The sequence below is a fragment of the Eutrigla gurnardus genome (assembly GCF_963514095.1).
Source record: "Eutrigla gurnardus genome assembly, chromosome: 6".
Lineage (NCBI taxonomy): Eukaryota > Metazoa > Chordata > Actinopteri > Perciformes > Triglidae > Eutrigla > Eutrigla gurnardus.
Genome location: NC_139920.1, coordinates 5,429,903 through 5,455,896, shown reverse-complemented (window position 1 = coordinate 5,455,896; position 25,994 = coordinate 5,429,903). Strand labels below are relative to the sequence as shown.

The window sequence follows — 25,994 nt, the reverse complement described above, 5'->3', positions numbered from 1 at the left end:
GTCAGCTTTCAGCGCACCTGCGCCGCGCCGACGGGGTGTGTCCGCCTGGACTTCGCAAGTTTCGTGCACCGCGCAGGCTCGCGCAGGCGCGCCTCCCGTCACTCCCACCCGCGCAAGTGGGAAAGAGGGAGGAGAAGAAGGCGTGAGTGGGAGACGAGGAGGAGACGAGGCGTGGACTGGGATTAATACAGCCATTCAGATCTTCACCAATCAAATGAGCTCCTCTCCTCTCCTTTAATGCGTTAGGGGAGGTTCAGTGCAAGTTCCGTCACTTGACAACCTGATGACAGAAGCAGCGCCGCCGCTCCCACAACGCGCATCACACGCTGTGCGTGCGTATCATAATAATAACAATGCCCATATTATAAAAAACAGGAGAGAGAGAGGGAGATGTTTTGGTCCAAGAGGCTGAGTTTCCGTTACGCGTGCCATCCGCCTTTGATCTGACGTCAGATGTGACGGGACAATCTATATAGATATAAATTCACGTGTTGATTCAATTAGTTGCATTAAATAGTGTTTGTTGTGATTATGTATTGCATTTAAATGTGCCTGGAACTGTGGAAACCTGCCTGTGAGGTCTCGGTGACGTGTGCGCACTGCGCGCCGTCAGCCAAACTTCCACTCCGCCAGCTGTGATTCGCATTGAATGAATGGACTTTATTTACGCCTTGCGCCGAAAGTAGACCAGGTTGGAGCTGGCGAGCTTTCAGCGCAGTCTCGGCGAGGCTTTTTGCCACGAAACTTGCGCTACGCCAAGCTGAATCTGTGACGCCTCCCCCTGCTGCGCCGCCACACCCATCTTGGCGCAGGCGATCCACCAAACAGCCAAACTGACCGTGCGCAAGGCTGCGCTGGTCGAAACTTGCATTGCGCTGGCTCCGCCACCCTGCGCCGCCCTGCGCTGCGCCACGAAACTAGGGCCCGCAGTGTCTGAAGTGTCCTTGGGCAAGATGCAGAACCCCCAATTTTCTTTGATGCTGCGCCATCGGTGTGTGAATGAGTTAGATCCTGATGTGCAGGCGGCTCCTCTGCCATGTGTGGGAACGGGTAAAAGTGACTGTAGTAGCTAGTAAGTAAGTAAGCTAGAAAAGTGCTATATAAATGCAGGTCCATTTACAAGCTCTGTGTGTTTGCTGGGGGTCCTGGTTCCTTCCTCCTGGTTCCTCCTGGTTCCTCCTGGTTCCCTGTCCGACTTGGACACCCACACTCTGCCAGCTGGTTCAGTCTCCTTTGTGCTACAAAGGTCAAGGCCACCTCTTCAGTTGTTGACATGTTGACTCTTTGTGCTGTTGGGGCATGAGCAGGCGCAGATTTGGTTTTTAGTAGATATTATTTACATCAATAAAATTTGTCAAGTCTTTATCATGCAGTCATCCCTCTCAGTTGTGAGAGAAAGGAACATCCTACACGTAATGTTAGCATTATGAACACCACATGAATTTGAAAATGATGCTGTGTGTTTCTCTCTCTCTCTTTCTCTCTCTCTCTCTCTCTCTCTCTCTCTCTGCTTAACAACAACAAAAAACGATGATTACCTCAAGATGGTAATAAAATGAAGTGCTGGTCTGAGATAATAGGCCTAAAAATGATTAGCGTCCACTGCAGCTTTTATATTTGACAGAATCTCCCCTAATAGCATAATTTCACTCAGCTAACAAGGATAATTAACTGGTGCATAACTCTGCATTACCATGCAAACGCTGATGTGCACAGTAAGACACACTGCACTGACTCAACTCCAAATGCATCAAATTAAGATGTCGATTTGTGTTTGGTAGATTGTTGCCATTTATGGCTCTGGCTCTAACACAGAGCGAGGGATCCAATTACACTTATTCTCCTGTTTGCGAGGTCAGTGACCTTTTCATGCAGGCTGCCAGCTATTTCCATCAGTGTCACTGTAATAACATTAAACCAATGTGATTGCTGTGAGTAAATCCACATTACTGAACATAATTTCTTGCCGTCCCGACATGGTGCTCTGTGTGCCGGCGCTGTTTGAGTCCCTGCCACCGTTCTGCTGCATCACTTTCTGGAGATTGGACGGTAAACGGCAGGAGACGAAGAGCAGCTCAGCGGTCACCTCGAGGGAACCCGGTCTGGTTGAGGACCGCCGGGAGGGGAGATGTCAGAACTACCGTGAGCAAACCTGCAACAAACACTTGTCTAACATGAATTGATCGCCGTCTGGTTAGGTTTAGGAAAAGATCATGGTTTGGCTTAAAACAAGTGTTATGCACCTGGCCTAGGGGTGCCAGGCTACACAACAAAAAAAGGTGGGAGACAAGTTTTCCAAACAAAATAAGTGTTTATTAAATAAACCAATTTAAGTGTTCAAATCATAATTCAAAATATGGGATGTGGGAGTCAGTAAATCAGTAGTGTAGAGTGTATATGCATGAGTGGATTATGTGTGTGTGTGTTGCTTCAACAGAAGTGTTGAAAGGTGTGCATGGCTGCGGAGCTGAATAGGAAATGAAAAGAACAGAGAGGGAAGGACTGGGGAAGCAGGCCCTTATAAGGCGTTGGCACCCGGGCCCAGGTGAACGCCAATTGAGGCCAATCAATGATGTCACTGCTCCCCAGTCCTAGAAACAATTAGAAAACAGATGAAATAGGGGACAAAGCAAACAACCAACCAACCATAACCAATAAACATAGAACCTAAAAGTGAACAACAAACTACTATAAGACACAATATACAGAGAACCGTCACACAAGTATGTTTGTGATGTCACTTCAGTGAAGAGCGTGACTTTCACCCCGACCTCCTCCCTATGCTGGTTACCTGTCTGTCCCTACATGTCAGCCCTGTGATAGACTGGTTACCTGTCTGTCTCTACATGTCAGCCCTGTGATAGACTGGTTACCTGTCTGTCTCTACGTGTCAGCCCTGTGATAGACTGGTTACCTGTCTGTCTCTACATGTCAGCCCTGTGATGGACTGGTTACCTGTCTGTCTCTACATGTCAGCCCTGTGATAGACTGGTTACCTGTCTGTCTCTACATGTCAGCCCTGTGATAGACTGGTTACCTGTCTGTCTCTACATGTCAGCCCTGTGGTAGACTGGTTACCTGTCTGTCTCTACATGTCAGCCCTGTGATAGACTGGTTACCTGTCTGTTTCTACATGTCAGCCCTGTGATAGACTGGTTACCTGTCTGTCTCTACATGTAAGCCCTGTGATAGACTGGTTACCTGTCTGTCTCTACATGTCAGCCCTGTGATAGACTGGTTACCTGTCTGTCTCTACATGTCAGCCCTGTGATAGACTGGTTACCTGTCTGTCTCTACATGTCAGCCCTGTGGTAGACTGGTTACCTGTCTGTCTCTACATGTCAGCCCTGTGATAGACTGGTTACCTGTCTGTCTCTACATGTCAGCCCTGTGATAGACTGGTTACCTGTCTGTCTCTACATGTCAGCCCTGTGATAGACTGGTTACCTGTCTGTCTCTATGCCCCCCCCCCCCCCCCCCCCCTGAAGAGGGATATATTTTCAGTATGTATATTCGGACATGGTGAGAGGAAGCTAGTCTGCTCGTCTCTATGATTCGTTCTGATGGTTGAGGACCTCAGACTGCATTGAGGTGGTTCAGGAAGATGTCCCTCTGTAAGTGGACAGGGCTTCCCTGGCTGTGCAAGCCCCGGCTCACCATTTGTGATAATTACATTTCCGCAGAGCAGATTTGATCTTTCTGACACATTGAGGGGGAAGCTGTGAAAAGACCATTTCCCAGGGATGACAACTAAGGAGGCAAAGCAGCAGAAATAAATGTGTTTCATCAGGGAAAAGACAGTCTGGAAAGGGTTTTCGAGATGATTTCATTTGCTAGAGGTTTCCATTATCACATCTGAGATGGAGCGGAGGGACAATCACAGAATAATTATCTCCAGGAATCTAAATTGCATGAAGCTATAAAGATATTCTGCAAACATCCTTGTTTTCTTGGTCACCAATATTCAGTTTCATACAATTTGCTGATTCTAATTAGAGTGAATGCTTATTTTAATTGTGTTACATACTTTCATTCTCCAGTAGTAAAACTAATTTGATGTCATGTCAACATGTCTATCAACACCAAGAGAAATGAGGATATCATCAAACTGAGTTAAATAAATCCACGGAGGTGATGAATTTGAAACTGTATCGACCCCATCACTGATGTGAGGGAAACCCCCCAACATGTTTGGGATGCTGCAGTACGTGAGGGTTCAGCTGTTTGATGACTCGTGACGTGGGGGCTAAAAAACGGGCTGGGACGTTTACCCTTGGAGTCCAGTGGAAGGAGAGCACAAGGGGAATGCAGTAATGCAGTATCGACCACAGTGACATCACTATCAGTGAGACGAACAGAAAGGTGACCCAGTCTGACTTCACCTCGTGTGTCCACCTCTCCGAATGGACATAAAAACCTCCGCATTAAAAGGAGTTCAAAATGAGAATTATTCATTTTGATCAAACAACTCTGGTTTGGTATTAAGCTATCAGATAACTTTTCACCACCTCTGACATGATCTTTGCTTTTAGTATTTTATCCTTTGCATATGTCACTCAGTACTTCTTCCATACTCTTTCCTTCCTTTTTCTGATTCTGATCTGAATCATCTAATATCAACTACATCTAATATGCCAGGCTGAACACCACCATGTGCCATCCTCTTTGTTGACCGTCCCAGGGCTTCCCCTGGTAACCAATGCTATGATTTGTGGGTAATTCCCTCAGCCAAAGTCTCCAGAAATGTGGACTTACGAGCCCTCAACCACTTGATGATTTGCTAGCGGGACAGCCCCAACCAACGTGTCCGAGTCTAGAGTGTGGAGATTGGGATTGTGCCGCCGTCACCCTCATCGGCCCTGCAAGCCTCTTCAGCTTCAACTTACGTCCTCTTCTTTACCATGAACCAGTCATTCTTAGAACTGCCTGACCCCTCCATGTCGCCCAGTTTAGAGTTTTTCACCTGTCCGTCATCACTTTTGTCTGCCTGCCTGTCTTCTGCTTCTGAACTTGTGCTTTTGATTCCTGCGTTGTTTCAGTGCCAGACATTTCTAAGCACAGCACAGGTTTAACCCAATTACAGAGTTATTTGGAGGTGAGAACAATGCACTTGATACGACAGGCTTGGGAACAGGCAGAACGCTTCTCGAATCCTGTTCTTTTAGTCTTGTCCGAAAGGACCTTGTGCTGTATTTATTGATGAAGCACAGTTTTCATAGAGTCTGCAGAGTCTTGTCGTTATTTTGATTCCTGCTGTCAAGCTGGAAAGATATAAAGGCTGGTCATATCTGAGCCTTAACTACACTCACTCATGGAGGAAACGCAGACGTGGTTTGGATGTTAGTGCTGAGGGGGACTCCCTGTGCCAGATGTGCTGTGCCTCTGGTTCAGCTGTGAGGTAGACACATCGCCACATTAACTCACACACTGACAGCGTCTCTTTATTGCTCATCACTGAGAGTAATTAGCTCAACCGTCCTGGAAAACCCTCTGGGAGCTCATTTAGGAAAAAGGGTGAATCCCCATTAGTGTTCAGGTAAAAAGCTGTTTCTGCCCGGTGTCGTGAGTTGAAGACAGCATCAGAGTACCAAACTGTCTGTCGTCATGGCAGGAAGAACGGATCATGGTTCCCGTCCTGTAGTTGAGTATATGAGGAATTACAGGTCACTTTTTTTGCAGCTAGTAACAAATAATATAACGTTTTCGTAATTAAAGTTTCTTTTGCTCCATCTTTAGCTTCCAGAGTCAACTGACAAAATAAATCATGATTTCAGACTGAACTAAAAACAGATAAATGGGTTAAATACGATCGGTCATGTTATATTTTGTGGTTTATTGTATAATTCCATAAACACAGTCCCTTGTATTACCACACAAAATATTCTGTCTAGCTCAAATAAAAGTATTCCAGAAGACACATTTTCTCATCAGTTTTAAGCAAAATGCAGATAAAAACACGTCCTCCAACCAGACGACATTCATCACTCGGTTTGGCAAGGTTCAAGTGGCAACGGCAACAATGCCGGCCACACAGAGGCTGTCCAAAAAGAAAAAAAAATACAGCAAAACATTGCTTTGGTTACACACAGCAATTCATACGTCTTTCAGCCACAACAATAAAGGATTTGTATAAAATAATGCTATGATAGAGTGTTAGGGCCTCAGACAGGCTCAACTCCTAGGGCCCTAGTTTCGTGGCGCAGCGCAGGGCGGCGCAGGGTGGCGGAGCCGGCGCAATGCAAGTTTCGACCCGCGCAGCCTTGCGCACCGGCAGTTTGGTGGATCGCCTGCGCCAAGATGGGTGTGGCGGCGCAGCAGGGGGAGGCGTCACCTGTAGATTCAGCTTGGCGTAGCGGAAGTTTCGTGGCAAAAAGCCTCGCCGAGACTGCGCTGAAAGCTCGCCAGCTCCAACCTGGGGCCCGTACTACGAAGCGAGTTCAACATACCCAGGGTTTCTTTCAGAGATCCAGCTTGAGTTACCCTAACAAAGGAGATCGAAGATAAGCGGTCACACGAAGCTGGTTATCAACTCGTTAACTCAACCCAGGGTTTTCCAATCGAGCTATCAGCGCGTGCACATGAAAGAGGCGGCGTTTGCAGCATTTAATCAATCACCAACATGGATCAGTCTACGGCAGCGGAGCGGCGTATTTCACGTACGAGGAGCGAACCATAATCTTACAGAAATACGAAGAAGTTAAACATATAATACAGGCAAAAGGCAACAGTGTCATCTGCCAAATGCAGGAAGGACAGCTGGCAAAAACTCGCCGACTGTGTGGATGCGGAAGTCGTATTAATAGTATTAGTACTATAATATGACTGCCCCATCATAAGCACACTAGTAGATCAGACTGATTTAACTCCAACGGTAACTTCGCTGATAGCTTAGTGGTAGAGTTACCGACCCGTGTTACGAGGCTCCTTACAGCGGTCCAGGTTCGAATCCGCCCTGCGGCTGTCTTTTAAATCATGTCGTCGCTCTTTCTCTCGTCCCTTTAACGCTTATGATGTCCTTCAGCAATAAAAGGCCAAACATATAACTTTAAAATTATGAATTTGTTGCTTGGATGTATTCTTATAACGTGGTTTATGACAATATCAGCCTCATTCTTTCAGCTGCAATCCCGGCGGTGTAAAACGGACTTGGGAGCAAATCGAATAAATATAAAAACATGATTCAAAGTGGTAAGTAGGCTGTACGCTGACACAGAAAAGTCTTTCCCTCTGATGAGAATCTGTATCTCTCATATAAAACATCGTCAGGGACAGAAAAAGGGTTTTGCCGGTCTCCGTACACTCTATAGTTCTCCTACCAGACCCTCTCACGATCCACCAAGCTTCTTTTTTTTTATGTCGGCGCACCAAGACAGCTGATTGGTCAGTCGGCGGTGTGTTTCTCCACGTTGATCTCTTATCAGGAACATAACCTGCTCCGGAGCAGGTTAGCTCCACAGCGTAAGTAACCATGGCGATTTACCCCGGTAAGAAGTGAACCAGCGTCGTAGGACGGAAAACCCAGGGTTAACGCTCAACTTACCTCGCTAAGCCCAAATCCCGCTTAGTAGTACAGGCCTCTGGTCTACTCTCAGCGCAAGGCGCAAGGCGTAAATAAAGTCCATTCATTCAATGCGAATCACAGCTGGCAGAGTGGAAGTTTGGCTGACGGCGCGCAGTGCGTACACGTCACCGAGACCTCACAGGCAGGTTTCCACAGTTCCAGGCACATTTAAATGCAATAAATAATCACAACAAACACTATTTAATGCAATTAATTGAATCAACACGTGAATTTATATCTATATAGATTGTCCCGTCACATCTGACGTCAGATCAAAGGCGGATGGCTCGCGTAACGGAAACTCAGCCTCTCGGACTGTTTTTTATAATATGGGCATTGTTATTATTATGATACGCGCGCACAGCGCGTGATGCGCGTGGTGGCAGCGGCGGCGCTACTTCTGTCATCGGGTTGTCAAATGACGGATCTTACACTGAACCTCCCCTAACCCATTAAAGGAGAGGAGAGGAGCTCATTTGATTGGTGAAGATCTGAATCGGCTGTATTAATCCCAGTCCACGCCTCGTCTCCTCCTCGTCTCCCACTCACCCACTAACCCTAACCCTAACCCACTCAAGCTGACTGCGCCTGGTCTACGAAACTAGGGCCCCTATAGTGCATGTGCGCACAGCGCAATAAAAAAGGTACAGGAGTCGACGGTCTGGAGCCTGTGTGCCATGGTCGATTTTTTCCCTTCAGTTTGAGGTAAAACCTTTGACCTGTATTGTATGTCATTCGTTATTGCCCTTCATATCAACTAGGAAACGATTTATGTGTTGCACCATTTTCATAATTAGTTTCACAAGGCGAGACTGAGTTTATGGTACAAATAACTGTGTTACCTTAAAGTCCCAGTGGTGACTGAGCTAGTGGACACATGAATACACTTTGCTGTGATAATTAAGTCATTTATTTTTGGTTGGAACAGATTTTCTGATACAAAGGGCCTCAGAAAGAACTGATTTCTTTGCATCCCAAAGCTGACGATTCCTGTCTGGAAAAGGCGCTGATGACAACGGGACAGCTTCATGTAATAAAAGGTTAAATAAGCAGTTCATTATGTGCTAGAGTCATACAACTAATGTAAAATTTGCTTTTGTACTGGACATGATCCAGTTGTCATTCATTTGATATCCTTCTAACCATCCTGGCTCCTTAGATTAAAGCATGCAGAGTAATTACTCTTAATTACTACGATGTGTATTGAATTAACTCATTGTTGGATTCATATCACATGGCAGATACATTTTTAATAAGTGGAACATAAAATAGCCTCAGACTCCGTTATGGTCATCCTGTTGGTACTTTTCATCTGATCCCTCAGTGTGCAGTCGCTGCAGCTGCCGTGAGGTTGAAGGTGTTCGGAGCGATACTAAAGGTCAAAGGTGAACAGGGAGTTCGTCTTTCCCAAATACAGAGCAGCTGGCAGGAAAGTAAAAGTAGGACAGAGGGACAAGACTGTAGTGAACACTGAAATACCTTAACTAAGGCTGAAGAAAGCAGAAAACACAAAAGGCGTTGTGACCTCGCTCTGCCAGATAAAACAATCCACTAAACAGAGCTTTTGTCTCAAAATATTAATTCACCCCCTAAATTCATGCTCATTCCTTTTTCCATTTGAAATATTGAAATGATAATACACACAGAAATGTCCATTTTTAAATTAATCTCCTTTTGAAAGGGGATCTCCTCCATTGATTAATGGGAATAGTCGCTGCTTGTCATATCAGAGGATAATGATCATGACAGCTAAATCCGGATTTTCTGTCACCCGTAGCTGTTCATACCCGACACGTGCCGCCACGAGACACACATACGCAATGTCACTATGGAAACACTTCAGAATGTAAATCAGAATATAGGTCTGGATGATTATGGAAATGTTGTATTCATTCATGGATTTCACTCAGGTTTGTAAAGAGAAGGAACATCCCAGCCTCGTCCTGACTGTCAGCTCATCATTTCAATGCAACGACTTATATGCCAATAATTTGCACCAGCAAATACTTTTTGAAGGTGGGGAGCATATTTTCTGTCAACATAATGAGGAAATGTTGAGAATAAACTGCATGTTAATACTGAATGTATCAGTGAAATGTTGTTGAGAAGTGAAGCTAAATCCGAAGTGCTTTAAACTGTCATTCTCTCTGCTAGCCACCAGGGGGCCACTCCTCTCTGATTGTATAGAAGTCTATGAGAAAATGACTCTACTTAATAATTTTGTCCAACGTTTACCACCACGGATCTGTAGAATAAACTGTGAGGTGCAATCATTTGTACGTGTGTATTTGTGATTTGTGAGACATCAGTGTGGCGAACAGTCGCTCGCTCGCCTTTATTTTGAAATGTGCCTTCTTCTCGCAACCACCACACGATCACCACCTGCTGGTGCACCTGTCTAACTGCACCTTAACTTTACAGAATTGAATTCTGCAGATCCCTGCGGTAGGAGTTGGACAACATTACCTCACAAATACACTGGTTCACAAACTCACAGGAAGCAACTTGCAAACTTGCAGACCCAGTATCAAACGTAGAAATGGACTGTAACTGCGTAATATAAGTTGACATGTATTTTTTGTGGTGAAATTATTTTCATTTGTAAAATATTATTTTTATGTGAAATTAGCACGACATTAATTAACATTGATTAGGGTGCCTTCGTTGGCCCATTGCCTGGACAGGACATGATGTAACCAGTCTATCTAACAGTTATAGCCCAGAGTTATAGATAGCAAATAAACTCTTCCAACCAGGATGAGAACCGGGGGAAAGGTACTGTAGATTTTCTTTTTGTTTCCTCTTTGCAGTAGACGTGCAAACAGACAGACAGACAGACAGACAGACGGAGGTGACTTGGACAAACCTTGATGCTGAACTACAATAAAACAAAACTCAATACAAAACCAAACACATAAAAATTCATTAAAATGCTTTATTCAACAGTTATTTTGGTGTGCTTGTGCATTTCGCTTCTCAAATTACAGAGCAGGCTTTGCTGTAATCACAAGTTCTGAGAAAAATGTACCTCAGTTTGAAGAGGATGCTGAGGATTTGATAGAAGGCTTAAAAGATACATCAAGCCAGTTTAATTTCATTGGTGGAAAATCAATATATCCCAGTGTCCTATTTATCTGCAGGAGATGAAGACTGACGTGCTCCCAACACGAGGACACAGATAGCCCCCTCACGACCACACGGCTGCTTTTTTAAAGGAATACTCCAGATGCTGGATTCATTTAAATGATTCATTTCAAGTCTGTGAATAACATGTTTAGATTTGTATTATGGGCTGCACGGTGGTGTCGGTAGCACTATCTCCTCACAGCGAGAGGGTCCCGGTTCGATTCGTTTTGTATTTCCGGCTACTGGGGCCAACCACGACAGGAAAAGGGTTCATTTGACAACCGACTCATTTGCTGCCAACTCAGTGAATGAACTTCAGTTCAAAGAACTTCCATTGTTTTATCCGTTTGCTCCTTAGATTTCATCGACTTATGAGTTTTTATGATCAGATGAATCTCCTCTGAGCAGCTGCAGGCCTCAGCCATGAGCACACTGTCTCACTGTCTCACTTTACATGAACTACCTGCGTTTGTCTCCATAGTACAAGACTCATCAAGAAGTAAATCAATCCCAAATTATTTCATACAACTGCTATTAAAGGACAGGAGTATTTCTCATTAAGGTTTTATTTTTCCATGTTTTGGTGTTAATGAAATCGTAGCCACGTGTAGACGTAGTGATTAAAAAAGAAAGAAACAGACCCACAGAGATTTAAGACTTTCATTTCATGGAAAAGGGCAAAGGGTTGAGGACGAGGATCACGGTGTATGTGGACTGAAAGTGAATCCACGTCCTGAGCCTCGGCTCACCAAAGGGCTTCTGAGGATCAGGGTCTGACATGAGAGGGGGTGAGCGTGACCTTGATGCTTTTAGGGAGGGAGAAAATGAATCTCCATCCACACCGACTGCAAGATGAAGAGCAATGAGTGACACGAGAGCTTAATTCTGCCTCCAGGATGGAGGGAGGAGGGTTGGAGGATATGGACAATGGACAAGTGGAGGAGTGGAGCATTTGTCTGGCTCGGGTTATATCTGATTAAAGTATATGAGTCCGGTATGAGGGGTAATTTTCATCAGGCAGCCAGATAAGCCCGAGCTGCACGGACTGAGATGCTTTGTTATTGGGTCCTCTGCTGCTGTCACAATCCCTGCTGATTAACAGGAATAGAGAGGATGCTCTGTTCCACTTTCTATCTCCCTCTTTTCCTTTTCAGTCGCCCTCACGTCTCTCTTTATCACACATAGCTTGGTAGGTAGAGGGGGGACATTTCTTTGATAAATGGAGATATTTTCTTTTCTCAGTTTAGTCATTTGTGTCAATTTTTTCACCCAAAATAATAATCTGTATGCTGCCTTCCATTTACAAGGCAAGCCCGGGACCTCCCCTTTAAACCTTTTTTGTTTTTGTTTAACATTTTGCTCAGTGGTTGCTGGCTTTTATTTGAATACACAGTGGCAGTGTGTTAGCTGAAGCATCTGTATGTCAGTATGTGATGAGTTAGTGAGAATGTGTTGGCCAGACAGATATTTACATCACTCCTGACCGGTTAGAGCAAACTATGCGTAAGTATATAACAGCTAACACACTATATAACAGACTGAATAATGAGAGGAACATGAAAGGTCAAGTCAGTCTATGAAATTAATTTTTTCATTCAAATCAAGAGTGGAGGAAAGGCCACACATAATAATTTGAGTCTGGTTTAGAGATGGTTTACCATACTCTCGGACTCTCTCGGTCTGGGTCAAAGGTCTCTGCTACAGTCATGTCCCACCCTGCCACCATGCCACCCTCCCAGCCTCCCACCCTGCCGCCCTGCCGCACTGCCGCCCTGCAACCATGCCACCCTGCCAGCCTGTGAGGCCGCCATGCTGGCTTAAAGTGATGGTTCGGAGTAAAATGCACCCGAGGTCATTTCCACCAAGACATCCAGCCAAATACCCCTTCGGAAGCATTTTTAGCGATGGTCAGCATTGGTCAAGATAGCCGCTATCAGCCGAATAGCTTAGTACTAGCGCTATGGTACAGAGGGTATATCTGGTAAATTACCTAATGCATGGAATGTTACCAAACTTCTGCAGTAGCACACATAGGGTCTGTACTCACAAAACGAGGCAAGACTCTGGAGGTCGATCCACTAGAGGGAGTCACAGAGGACAAACATGAATCAAACCCACTATAAACCCTGGACAGGATTCCTTCCTATTTATCTCAGTCAAAGTGATCAAAAGTGTGAAGTCATGAAGTGCAAACAGTCCTGATGTCCTCAATGCAGCGGCTCCGGGTTCCAATCCGACCAGCTGCCCCTCTCCCCCTTCCACTCTCACCCTTTCTGCATGCCGTCCCCCTCTCTCTCCCTCTGTTCACTCTCACGTTGTCCTCTCTACAAAAAAAGCTGTGCTGCTGTGTCAGATATTCAACACACAGATAGTTGTGTACATTAATGATAATTCATCAACACATACCCCCACTGGTATGTAGTGATATATGAACTAACCTAGTCCTGGTTTTGCCTGGAACTTCCCTTTGCCCACTACTCCCTGTTTGTTGATCATCTGACTCCCTGTACTGATCTCTTGCTCAGTTAAGAACTTTTCTCATTAACATTCTGTCTTGCATGTGAGTCCTCCTTGCCAGTTATTCCATAAGTGACTATACAGTCTTTGTTCTTGACTGAGTCATGCTGGTTTATTTCTTTTGACTTTTTTGTTTTCCCCTTGTTGCTCAGCAGCACTGTCTGAATGTGATTGTTTCAGCACATGGGTAGGTAATTAACTATATTTATATCAGACTTGTCGTTTTATGCAGAAAAGCATGGAAAGATATACTTGTATCGTTGTACAGGACTATATTGTCCTTTAAACCCAACAGACTGCGGGACTTGTCTCCATGTTGAACCTGCTAGGACTGGGTTTGAGTGAGTGATGGGATTACTGAGAAACTCCACGACAAACTTGTCATGGATTATCCCTTAAAGGGGACGTATCACGAAAAACTATTTTTCAGTGCTTGTTGACATGCATTTGTGTATCTGGAATGCCTACCAACCAGGCGGCAACAAAAGTGAAGCCATGCTGGAGTGCCTTAAACTTGCATTCTCTCTGCTGGCCACCAGGCAGCGACTCCTCTCTGATTGTATAGAACTCTATGAGAAACTTCCCCCTTGCTTTAGGGGCGGGGCTACCTGCTGATTGACAGGTCGCTAACAATGCAGTTAGCTACTAAGAAGACTTTAACACTTAGCTGTAAAGTTGACCTTGAATGATGAGGCTAACTTTGTTAGCAGCTTCACACCAGAATCCAGTTGGATCCAGATCTAGTAAGGGTGCTGCTCTGCTGCTTGTGTTCATCAGATCCACCCGTCACTCCTCTACAGTCCAAATATGGTCACCTCCTTCACTGGTTGCAAAAATCCAAGATGGCAACAGAAAAAATCTAGGTGGTGACGGACAAAATGCCAAAATCGAGGCTTCAAAACCATCGTCCACAAACCAACAGGTGACGTCATGATGACTACGTCCACTTCTAATATACAGTTGACCCTCAAACTATAAATAAGACAACCAAGCCAGTTTATTGTGGGCTGCATAAATCCGAAAACATATAACTCAACAAATTCAGGTTTGACTTCCCTTCCTATGGCACATACTGGTTCATTACACCCCCCTCCATCAAAATATCTCCACCCACACCTTGAGAACCAGCTTTACAAAGGTGCACCTATTTGAGGCACTAAAATGCACTTTTTCAGACACAAGGATAATCAGACAGTACCTGCAGTGTTTTTTAAATGTTTCCTCAGCACAGAGCAGCCAGACTTCCACAAAGTCCTGTGGACATATTAACAAACTATCCGGGGAATCTATATTTTAGCAAAAACTATTCCTATATTCTGATTTTTAGATCATCATCATCATCATCATCATCATCATCATCATCATCATCATCATCATCATCATCATCATCATCAGGGTTTAACATGTCTTGCTTCGACCAATCAGGGCAGGACATCTCACATAGGTCAGGTACATTTCATGTGATGTAATCATGGCTCATGGTAAATATGAACATAATTTAGAGTTGATCAATGTTTTTTTTATATATATAATGCATAAGTAGCACATTTTATAATTCACCAGGTCACAAGCAAAGCTGAAGCACAAGATGACCTCCATTTTGAGACTGTTGATGGATGGAGTTGCAACTCTTAAAAAATGTCCTCTTCCATTGTGACAGCTGCATTTCTTAAATCCTTGGTGGTGTCCTCAGTGACTCACTGGATGCCATGATTGATTTAAGGGTCAGTGAGTCCAATGCATTTCCTCTGAGCCGATCTTTGAACGGCTGATGTGATCTTAATTGAGTCTAGTTCGTCTTCCCAGGAAGGAGAATGGAGGGAGAAACACAGTGTTCGGACACACAGAGTCGCTGTGAATATCACACAGATCACAACACAATTGTGTCACATGATTTTCCATTGTTTCTCTGCTCAGAGTAAATGTTTCATTTTCAGTTTGGCTAATAACCACATGGTTCTGTTGTGTGATGACAAAAATCCTCATTTTCTTTTTTTCCCCTTTCAAATAGACAGGTAACGAACAGAAGTACTGTGTGATGTTCCAGAGCTGTTGTTAGTGAGAGTAATGTTACATCCTGGTACCGAACACACTCTTATGAGACTTTTGGGTGTGTCATCTTATTATTATGTATTTTCACAGCCTTATAAGTTCGACAAAATAAATCATATTTTAAATTGATGCATCAATTTATACGGGATATAAAATGATCTGTCTCATGCCAATGACTGCCATACATATTTTTTTCTAACTAAAGTCCCATGGTGCTCCACTGGAAGGGGCGTGGCCTCTTGTTACACAACCTATCACTTCTTAATTGCAGAGCCCAGCAGTAATCAACTATGTCTGTAACAGATGATGATGACCAGAGGGAGGCTCTACGGATGACAACCATGCTAATTCAGACTGAAATACCACAACAACTGCTGGATGGATGGATGGCTCTGACATTCTGTGCAGATATTTATCTCTGTATTAAATATCAGTAAGATGTTATTTTCATACAGGATATGAAAACGATCTGCATGACTGAATATTTTACGCAATCCTCTACTTTATTGTTCAGAACTACATTTTCATCAAAGCTGAATTTAAATTCAATTTTTAATTTGTGTTACGTTTTTTTTATTATTTTTTTTACTATTGATTCGGCTTAATTTTGAGGTTTTTTTTTATTTTTACAGGAGTTTTTTTTTTTATTTATTTATTATACCTGTGCTCATTTGAATGATTCCTAAATCTAAATCTTTTGTAAAGTTCCTTATTTCGATTGAGTCCGGCCACAGAGCCTCAGTCTGCAGAGGATCACCGTCTCACGGGAGCTCGACGGGAAGATGGAATAAGTGGCTCCCGGTGTCCCGGTGTCCCGGTGTCCCGGTGTCCCGGTGTCCCCGCTCTCCCACAAGGCGCACATTGCAGTCCCAGACACCTCCGAGAGGAGCGTGGTGGAAGGGGGGGGGGGGCGGGTCGTCGTGACTCCTGCGGGTTTTCACGTGTGATTTTCAGGATGTGGCAGCGCGGGGACGCCGCGTCTGCAGTCACACATCCGGGGCTCCTTCGTCCCAAACGTGTCTAAGGTAGGGAGGAGATTGCTGACACACGTTGCTTCACCTGGACGACATTGCAGCCTGCTTTTCTCTGCCACTGTTCACTTTTGGAATTAACTCAGTAACGCAGTTTGCGCACAAAATGATTTCTTTTCTGGTGCGTAAAAGCCGCGCCGCCCGTCCATCAACGAGGTGTTACGGTTCGTCGCTGAAAGTCCGTTCTCAGAGGCACCGGTGAGACTTTGGCACCGGACCTGTTGGACTATAAAACAACCCAATACTGATACTACCGCTTCTCTCACAGACGACAGGTTTGTTTGCGCATCGGTGACCCTGCACACTCCGACCTCCCCGCGGTGATTACATGCTAGAAACAATGTTTCTATGCAACACGAGTGCCATAACGGACTGGAGCTATTTCCTGTCTCAGATCTTGCCTCTGATGAATAAAACTACAGGCTTGGTGAACATGGACAAAGCGGAGGATGTGACGACCACCATGGTGACGGCTCTGCAGCCGGACAGCGCCATGAGCGCAAGTCACCCGCCTCTCAACTCCAACCACACGTCGGGCATGGAGCACGTCTTCCAGTACTCTTATTCCGAGAGCGACATGCTGTACACGGACTACCAGACACCAGCACGGGACTCCATCCCGCTGCCCAAAGCCGTGCTCTACCTGGTGGTGGCGGCGCTGGTGGTGGTGGCGGTGGCCTATGCGATAGTTGGACACCTGGTCAAAGATGTGGTGAATGACTTTGTCGGTATGTAAACCTAGTGTGTGTGTGTGTAATAATGTCAACAATTTGGAGATTTATTGGGGTTTTTGTGGTTAATGACAACAAAGTTAGACATGGGGGTCCAATTAAAAAAAAAAACGTTATTATCACAAAAAAGAAAATGTATTTCAACTTTTCAGATTTGGGGGTGCTGCAACAAATTCTGAGGGTGTTTTAAGATTTTACCATAAACATGGTTTTAACATAAAAATGTTGATTATGCCAAATCTTTTGGTGATTTTAGGATTTGGGGAAAACAAATTCAGGATCATGACCAAAAGCCAAGCAGATATTTTACCATACACAATTTTTGAAATAGCTATAATGAATTGTATTATGGTAAGAATTTAGGGGGATTATACCAAATTGGAGGATTTCCTGCACCACAGTACATTTTGGATTTATTGAGAAATAACACATGTAACACAATAACATAATGCAGTATAGAGAACTACAAAGTTATAGGGCTGTGAAACACAAATGCTTTCTTATAAGTTGGCAAGTGTCTGTTAAAACTGTGTAACGGACCCACGTAGTTTTGCTCAACAGTTAAACCAACAACAGATTAGCTTTGTTGTGTTGTACCGTACATGGGAAGATGAAATCTTGCACAGGACCTGAAAGAGGAGGCATGAGCTGGCCCTGCACTATGACATCACATTATGACACCAGTCGTGTTTAAATGACCTCTGTTTCTGCTTCTTGCTTCGTCTTTATCATTTTAAGAAAAGTGTGTCCTCTGATTCATCCTTCTGCTCATTTAAACCTTCACTACAGCTTTTAGTTTCCTTACCGGAACTACTGTAATGTGGTCTTGGCAGCTTAATATCCTAACCATCCCAAGAAATTATGCATTATTCAAAAGAGGTTGTTAAGGTTCATCTCACATTCAAACAGATATGCTCCATCAGCACCACTTTTTATCAGTTTTTCTGTTTTACCAATTCACAAATTGAATATCTATCAGATATGTTTGTTCATTCAAAAGTTCATTTACAGAAACCAAGATCTTCCGGACTCTTTTCAATCTTTCTTAACTCTGTCATTAGACATGCATTCACATCGTAGACACAGTAATAATAATAATCTATTTGTACCCTTTATACCCAGTCATCTCATCATCAATTTAACATGCCTTACAGAGGCCTCATGCTATGGAATGGAATACCTTTCCTATTGAAATCCATAGCTTCCCACTCACTCTTTAAAAAACAGCTTAAAAAACATCTTCTCCTGCCATGAATCATCTAGTTACTTCCTGCCCTCTCCATTTCCTCTCAACACTTTTCTATCTATCACATCTATCAAATCCATCCGTCACGTATTCTTCCATCTTTGACTACTTTTGTATTTTGTCTCCTGATTTTTTTAATTTCCTAATTAACATGGATTATTTCTGTACTTTATCTCCTTTCTTTGCCAAAGTTAATTTGTCAGCCTTATACATTTAACTGTGATTATTGAAAGGGGTGGGACTCTTGTACAAGCCCATTGAGCTTCCTACCCCCCTTGCACCATTTGATGTTAATGTGTGCTCAATAAATATACTAAACTAAACATGAGAGGCAGCCTCACTAACACGCCTGTTCCCTTGCTCACTGCATGTAGGTGGAGGCAGGTCGATGGTTGCTGAAGGTGGTGCTGGGGAAACCAGTGAACCAGGTAAAACCCGAGGCCCACATGGGTCACAGTCTGCAGCACTCAGCTTTGCCACAGAGACATGCTGACCCCCTTCAGTGGCCGGCAGTAAGAGCTTATCTGTCTGTCTCCCTGCACATCCCCTAACCTTCACACCTACCACATGAACACTCACACACAAACATTCACACAAACAGCCTCCTGGGAGTTTCGCTGAGGTGTAAATGTGGAGGATGTTCACCAGAGGAAGGTTGGACAGACACCGTGAAGCCTCCTGCTCACAGTGAGATGCTTCACTCTCCTGACATGATGCAACATCAGGACAAAGAAAACATTGGAAAGGTTGAGGACACATTCATAAAAAGATTTTAATAGGTTTATTACAACTCACGTCTTGTTTTCAAGGATGTGGCCTTCATTTATATCAGTAATAATAACGTTACAGTCGAGATCAGAAAACATGGTAACATCACTTAGAGGAAGTCCAGCATTGCACAATAGTATTCATGTATATGGACTAATCTTCTTTATCGTGTAAAGTTATTTTATAGGTTCGTATTGTGATATTTAAGTCAGTAAACTGATGAACAAGAAATATCACAATAGCAATCTCAGTAATTAATTTAATGAGTAGAGAATAATATAAGAACTGATAGAAACCATGAACATCTCTATGAACATAATATCCAAGATGTAACAGAATTATCCTTAAAATAATCTATTATTTGGTTGCTGTTGTTATTATTAGGTCCATTACTATTATTAGTTATTATTGTCACCTACAAGTAACAGAAGTCAGTGTCATAGAAGCATAATTCAATGAACAACAATGAAATCACGCTTCAACCTTAAAAAAAAGAGGATTCTTGAAATTGAGGTGGTCCGTTTGGTTTCAGTTCTGAGGAATCCCGTTCTGCCTTCTGTCTGTTCTTCACACTCAACCGTCGGCCTTAATCTCAGCTGCTCATCTGACAGAACAATGATGGATGTGTCTCTATTCAAACAGGCTCCAGCGCTGATGATGGGGCGGCTGTGCGGCAGACAGCTCCCCCACAAACAATTTGATGGTGCTCTGCCTCTAATGGAATTACAGAGGCTGAACTGATCATAACTTTCTGTGGGATGAAGCTTGAAGCCATGTTTTGTATATGTTCTAAATCCTATGCTTGCTTGTTTTTACTTGTTGCATCGATGAAGGCTTTAGTGGAGACAGTGAGACCCTTTGTTCAAAGAAAAGCAGTGATACCACAGCCCTGCCTGTAAATCCTACATTCAGTCTGACCTCAAAGTCAAAATGAAACAATGATTAACAGGACAATGGGCCCTAGTTTCGTGGTGCAGCGCAGGGCGGCGCAGGGCGGCGGAGCCGGCGCAATGCAAGTTTCGACCCGCGCAGCCTTGCGCACCGTCAGTTTGGCAGTTTGGTGGATCGCCTGCGCCAAGATGGGTGTGGCGGCGCAGCAGGGGGAGGCGTCACAGATTCAGCTTGGCGTAGCGGAAGTTTCGTGGCAAAAAGCCTCGCCGAGACTACGCTGAAAGCTCGCCAGCTCCAACCTGAGGGGTATTCCACCAAACTCGCTAATTAAAGCGGCGCTTACCTGGTTAAGCCTGGTTAGAACTAACGCCAACTTCCACTTGCGGCTAAACCCGTTCCATTAACGCATTTCAGCCGCGCCTTGTTGAGGCTTATTCAAGCCAGGCTAATGTTGTCTTGTGTTACGCTGTTCACGGGATATGAAGCCAGACCAGAACCAGGAATGTCGAATCATCGAGAAAATGGCAGAAAAGACCAGAGCAAAAATTATTGATGGAACTGTATGAGGAGTACAAACCCATCATAACCGAAAAAGGGAATACTGTAGTGATAAATAAAAATCACGAGGCTGCTTGGGCAAGAATTGCCGAGCGATTTAATACGGAAGTACCGTTAAGAGTAACATGTTCTAATATAACTCTGACTACAATTTCTCTAATGTGAGGATAGTGTAGAGGTAACGTGCCGGCTGTACATGCGGCCGCCCACGGTTCAATTCCCGACTATGGAAGTTTGAGAAACTTCTTTCTTTGGCCGAACTCTCTCTCTCTCTCTTTCTCTCTCTTTTTTTTTAGATAGGCCTAGTAAATGCATCTACATTGACCAACTCATTTATCTCAACAATTCAATGAACCTATTAATGAACTCACCTGAAAGGAATTTATGTGGCTGAAAATTGCATGCAGCAATGCCTTTGTCATTGGGATCTAGAACATGCTATTATATCTATCATGTTTTTGCAAGTTATATTTGGGTTCTGGGGAAATTGTATGACATATTTATCATAGTTAAAGTAAAATGTTGGTCTAATTCTCTGATCTAAAGACAATTATGCAATCAAAAAAAAAAGATTTGTAAGACGTCCTGGCCGGGATGTGAACAAGGACTGCCTGCACCTGGGGGCAGGTGCATCACCACTCACCCAACTGGGAGACTAGCAACACAAGAAATAGATATGTATTTAGATAGTCGGTGTTCAGGAAATAAACGATTTATTCATATTTTTTAATTGCAAGCATGTATTCTTAGACACTTGATGCAAATATAGTTTGTACTTCATATATGTAATTTTTGGTCTTTCACGTGATGAAATCACGAGGACTAGGCTTGGCGGAACCTTCTGCTGGTACAGTTGTTTCCGACAGACGGACTTCTCTGAAACCCCCGCTAAAGTAAGCCTGATGGTTAGCCTGCCCCAGGGCAGGCTAGTTTGGTCGGATAAATTCCCATGGTTACTTGAGAGTCCCTCAAGTCACGTTGATGGAACGCAACTCTCGCTAAAGGTAGCGAGGCTTATCGAAATGAGCCCGGCTTTGCACTTAGCGAGTTTGATGGAATACCCCTCTGGTCTACTTTCGGCGCAAGGCGTAAATAAAGTCCATTCATTCAATGCGAATCACAGCTGGCGGAGTGGAAGTTTGGCTGACGGCGCGCAGTGCGCACACGTCACCAAGACCTCACAGGCAGGTTTCCACAGGTCCAGGCCCATTTAAATGCAATACATAACCACAACAAACACTATTTAATGCAACTAATTGAATCAACACGTGAATTTATATCTATATAGATTGTCCCGTCACATCTGACGTCAGATCAAAGGCGGATGGCACGCGTAACAGAAACTCAGCCTCTCGGACCAAAACATCTCCCTCTCTCTCTCCTGTTTTTTATAATATGGACATTGTTATTATTATGATACGCGCGCACTGCGTGTGATGCGCGTGGTGGGAGCAGCGGCGCTGCTTCTGTCATCGGGTTGTCAAATGACGGAACTTTTACTGAACCTCCCCTAACGCATTAAAGGTGAGGAGAGGAGCTCATTTGATTGGTGAAGATCTGAATCGGCTGTATTAATCCCAGTCCACGCCTCGTCTCCTCCTCGTCTCCCACTCACGCCTTCTTCTCCTCCCTCTTTCCCACTTGCGCCGGTGGGCGAGACGGGAGGTGTGCCTGCGCGAGCCTGCGCGGTCCACGAAACTTGCAAAGTCCAGGCGGACACACCCCGTCGGCGCGGCGCAGCTGCGCTGAAAGCTGACTGCGCCTGGTCTACGAAACTAGGGCCCAATGTGTCAAAGGTAAAAAAAAAAAAAAAAAGACTGTTTACATTGGAGTTCTGGGGCTTTTATATTTTTAGAGTAAGATGCCTGTCTAGGCAATTGGCAACTATTTTGACAGTTGGTTTAGTCACTTTTTGACAAAAAAAATGTGTCACGCGATAACGTCCTGAATTTTTCTTTTTTTTTCTTTGCCGTTTTGCTGTTGGTTGAATCAGACAAAACGAGCAATTTGAAAACTCCACCTTGTCCTCAGGAAATTCTGATGTGCATTATAAACAATTTAATATTATGATCGGATGTATGTATGGTTGTATGGATGGATGGATGGATGGCTGGAGGATTGGTAGATGGAGGATTGATGGATGGATGGATGGATGGATGATGATGGATGGATGGATGGATGGATGATGATGGATGGATGGATGGATGGATGGATGGATGGATGGATGATGGATGATTGGTGGATGATGGATGGATGGATGATGGATGATTGATTGATGATGGGTGGATGATTGATGGATGAATGGATGGATTATGATGGATGGATGGATGGATGGATGGATGGATGGATGGATGGATGATGGATGAATGGATGGATTATGGATGGATGGATGGATGGATGATGATGGATGGATGGATGGATGGATGGATGGATGGATGGATGGATGATGGATGAATGGATGGATTATGGATGGATGGATGAATGGATGATGATGGATGGATTGATGGATGGATGGATGGATGATTATGGATGGAGGGTGATGGATGATTGGTGGATGATGGATAATGATGGATGGAGGATGATGGATGATTGGTGGATGATGGATGATGATGGATGGATGATTGGTGGATGATGGATGATGGATGGATGGATGGATGGATGATGATGGATGGATGATGAAGGATGGATCAAATTGGCTCCACATTGATGAACTACAACATTAAAATTCAACCACATGTATTTGTTAGAGCTAAGAACAAAATAATACAATATTCTGTAATAAAAAGGAGCAACTGCTCTTTTACTTTTGATACTTGTAGTATTTTGATAGCTGATTGACATAGCTATACTAATTGTCTTAGCAAACTAATGTTACTTTAGCACAACAACAAAAGGATGTAATCATTTCAGTTAACATTAATGCTAGTTTGCTTTTGCTAACAATGCTAGCATAGCTATCTTAGATTAGCTAATGTTAGCAAACTCATAAGGTTAGTACAAGTGATTTGCTTCTCGGTGTTACGTTGTGTAACTTTATAAGTTACAGTTAGGCTGTATCAAGTATTAGGGTTGTGTTGTTGACCTTGGAGTTACTGGTTGAGGTTGTGTCGCTACATCAAGCTAATAAATGCATACTGTCGTATAGTGATGTTTGTCTCTGGCATACATCATGATACGACATCTCTTCCTCCTCCAAGCTTGGGACCAGAAAGGGTCTGACGGCGGAGGTGGGCCTGAGCCTGGAGCTCTGCAGCTAGACCCTTCTTGAGAAGGAACACACAGCAAACTGAAACAAACACAAACACATATATCAATTCATCACTTATGAAACCAAATCTTGAGTAAATGCTTGCTTCAAACATTTAAAAATCTCCCTTCCAGAGTTACGCCACTATTATCCCTCTGCTCTCTTCAGATTGGGTGATTGGTTCTCGTCGAGTCACCGACCGCAACAAGACTGAACTAAACTTCATCACCAACAACATGAACGAGAGGACTGAGTTGAACGAGAGGCCCAAGCCGATGGAAATCAGCTACATATCCCTGAACCACACCAGCTGCCTGAGCTCCAGCAGGCCGGAGGAGACAGTAGTCACCATAGATGAGATGTTACAGCAGCGACCTCCAGACACTCACTCGGGGACTTAACCTGTGACCTTCTGACCTTCCCTGAGAGAAATGAAGCAGCGTGTTTGCTTGTTCAAGTGGATTTACAAGTCTGTCATGAAGTGAAGCTCTATCCACTGTTTTATCACCTGCAGGCGGGCTGTACTGCCTGTAATGTTGGGCCAAAAGGGTCTTCGGAACATTGGACATTGCTGATGTTTTGCATCTGGTTGTTCTCCTTTCTGTGGAGATGACTGGAGAGAACGGCTGCAGCCAGCTACAGCAGGCAGAGAAACAACTGTGTTGTTCTTTGTTCTCATCGTGCTCCCCTTATTCCATGTGGAAATCCCACTCTTTTAACATGCAGTTCACAGGAACCACAAACTCCATGTAATTACTCTAAGTACACAATACATGCCGAGATGTGCTTATTGTAAGATTGCTGCTAGCACACCTAAACACTTCACCTTCCTAAAAACATCAATGTTTCATGTTCCTGTACACTGAGACACTTATTATTGTAATGCATTGTTATTACTGTAAAATTAATATTGAGCATCTCAAATGACACAAGAAAGCGACACCTGTTCTTCTACTTTTTTTGCTTAATAACACTGTTATTACTGGGGGGCAAAAGACCAACTACACAGTAATAAAACACAAATATGTTATTAGCTTGATGTGAACAAGTGCAAAACCACCCTTTAATGCTCTGGTTACACCCGAAAAAAAGGGGGGAAAAAATAATCACAGCCTGTTATGTAAAGAAAAATTAATCTGACTATTTTCAGTAATAGGATATTTATGATTTCTTCACCTTTCTGGTTAAATGTCTAACATGGCAACAACTTTGAAGCAAATCTTGCCTATTGCTTGATCATCTTTCTAATGTGTGATATTTCATGTGACATGGCCTAAAGCCTGTTTTACCTTTCTTACCTCACTGTTAAGGGCTATGTACTGCTGTGACCATTATACCCTTCACACCTGGCTTCTTAAACCGTGTGTTTGGGAAGATATTTATACACACAAGTGGGGACACAGCGTAAAGTGATACTTGAATAGAATGTATTATCTATATTGAGTGCAATATGATAAAAAGGCGTTTATCTCTGCAGCAGAGCTCATTTCCAAGATGCTAAATCTCAGAATTCTGGTTCACCACCTTGATGCCACCATCACTTTCAAGTCATCAAATAAATACTCCTGGGCAAATGTGTTATTGTTATTCACTTCTGTATTAGTTTCATATCCATTAGTGACGTTGACCTTTGGATGTGTGCGCATGTCTAATGAGAAGTGAGTGTTGAAAGTTCATTGTTGACCTCGGAACCTGAAAACAAATCTTGTACCCCCATGTAATTCAGTTTTAATGGAGATCAAATTCCCACAATACTGGCTGAAAGAACTGGAGTTAAGTTTTTTTTTGTCAAACCAATAAGTCGTTTTATTTGATCAGATTTTGACATTGTATGATGCTTTCATTTATTTCCATTTTAAGACCAATATATGGTGTGAAATAATTTCATAATACGCATGCATATTGTGTAATATTTCTATCTAATACCTGCATAAGTTTGCTGATTGATCTTTTCAGCTCCCGGCATAAAGTGTTTTGCTTTTCTTCACTTGAATTAATTAAGCATTCAAATTACATCAACAGTGAAGGGCATGTCTAAAATGTCTGTGAGGTCAATGGGACTACAGAATGAAATGTTTTACTCCAGGAGAGCATTAAAATAACATTTTTATCACAGAACTGAGGGGGAAATCACTAATGTACAGCTTGGACTTTCTATTCTTTCTATTAAAACCATAAAATCCATAGATGGAATTTGACCTTGAAGATGCATGCTGCAGTATGTTTTTCCTACATCCACCCCTCCCTCTGCAACTCCCAGTCTCAG

The 25,994-nt window shown here is 43.6% G+C and overlaps 1 protein-coding gene across 1 annotated transcript; it reads left to right on the top strand.

Annotated features, from left to right (window-relative positions):
- The first annotated feature begins 16,257 nt into the window (after window positions 1-16,257).
- LOC311014786 (uncharacterized protein) lies at window positions 16,258-25,198 on the top strand. Its single transcript, XM_084011600.1, has 3 exons — window positions 16,258-17,015; window positions 18,639-18,692; window positions 23,897-25,198. Exons 1-3 carry the CDS (start codon window positions 16,616-16,618, stop codon window positions 24,127-24,129), a joined length of 687 nt encoding a protein of 228 aa, XP_083867726.1. The 5' UTR covers window positions 16,258-16,615; the 3' UTR covers window positions 24,130-25,198.
- The last annotated feature ends 796 nt before the right edge of the window (window positions 25,199-25,994 follow it).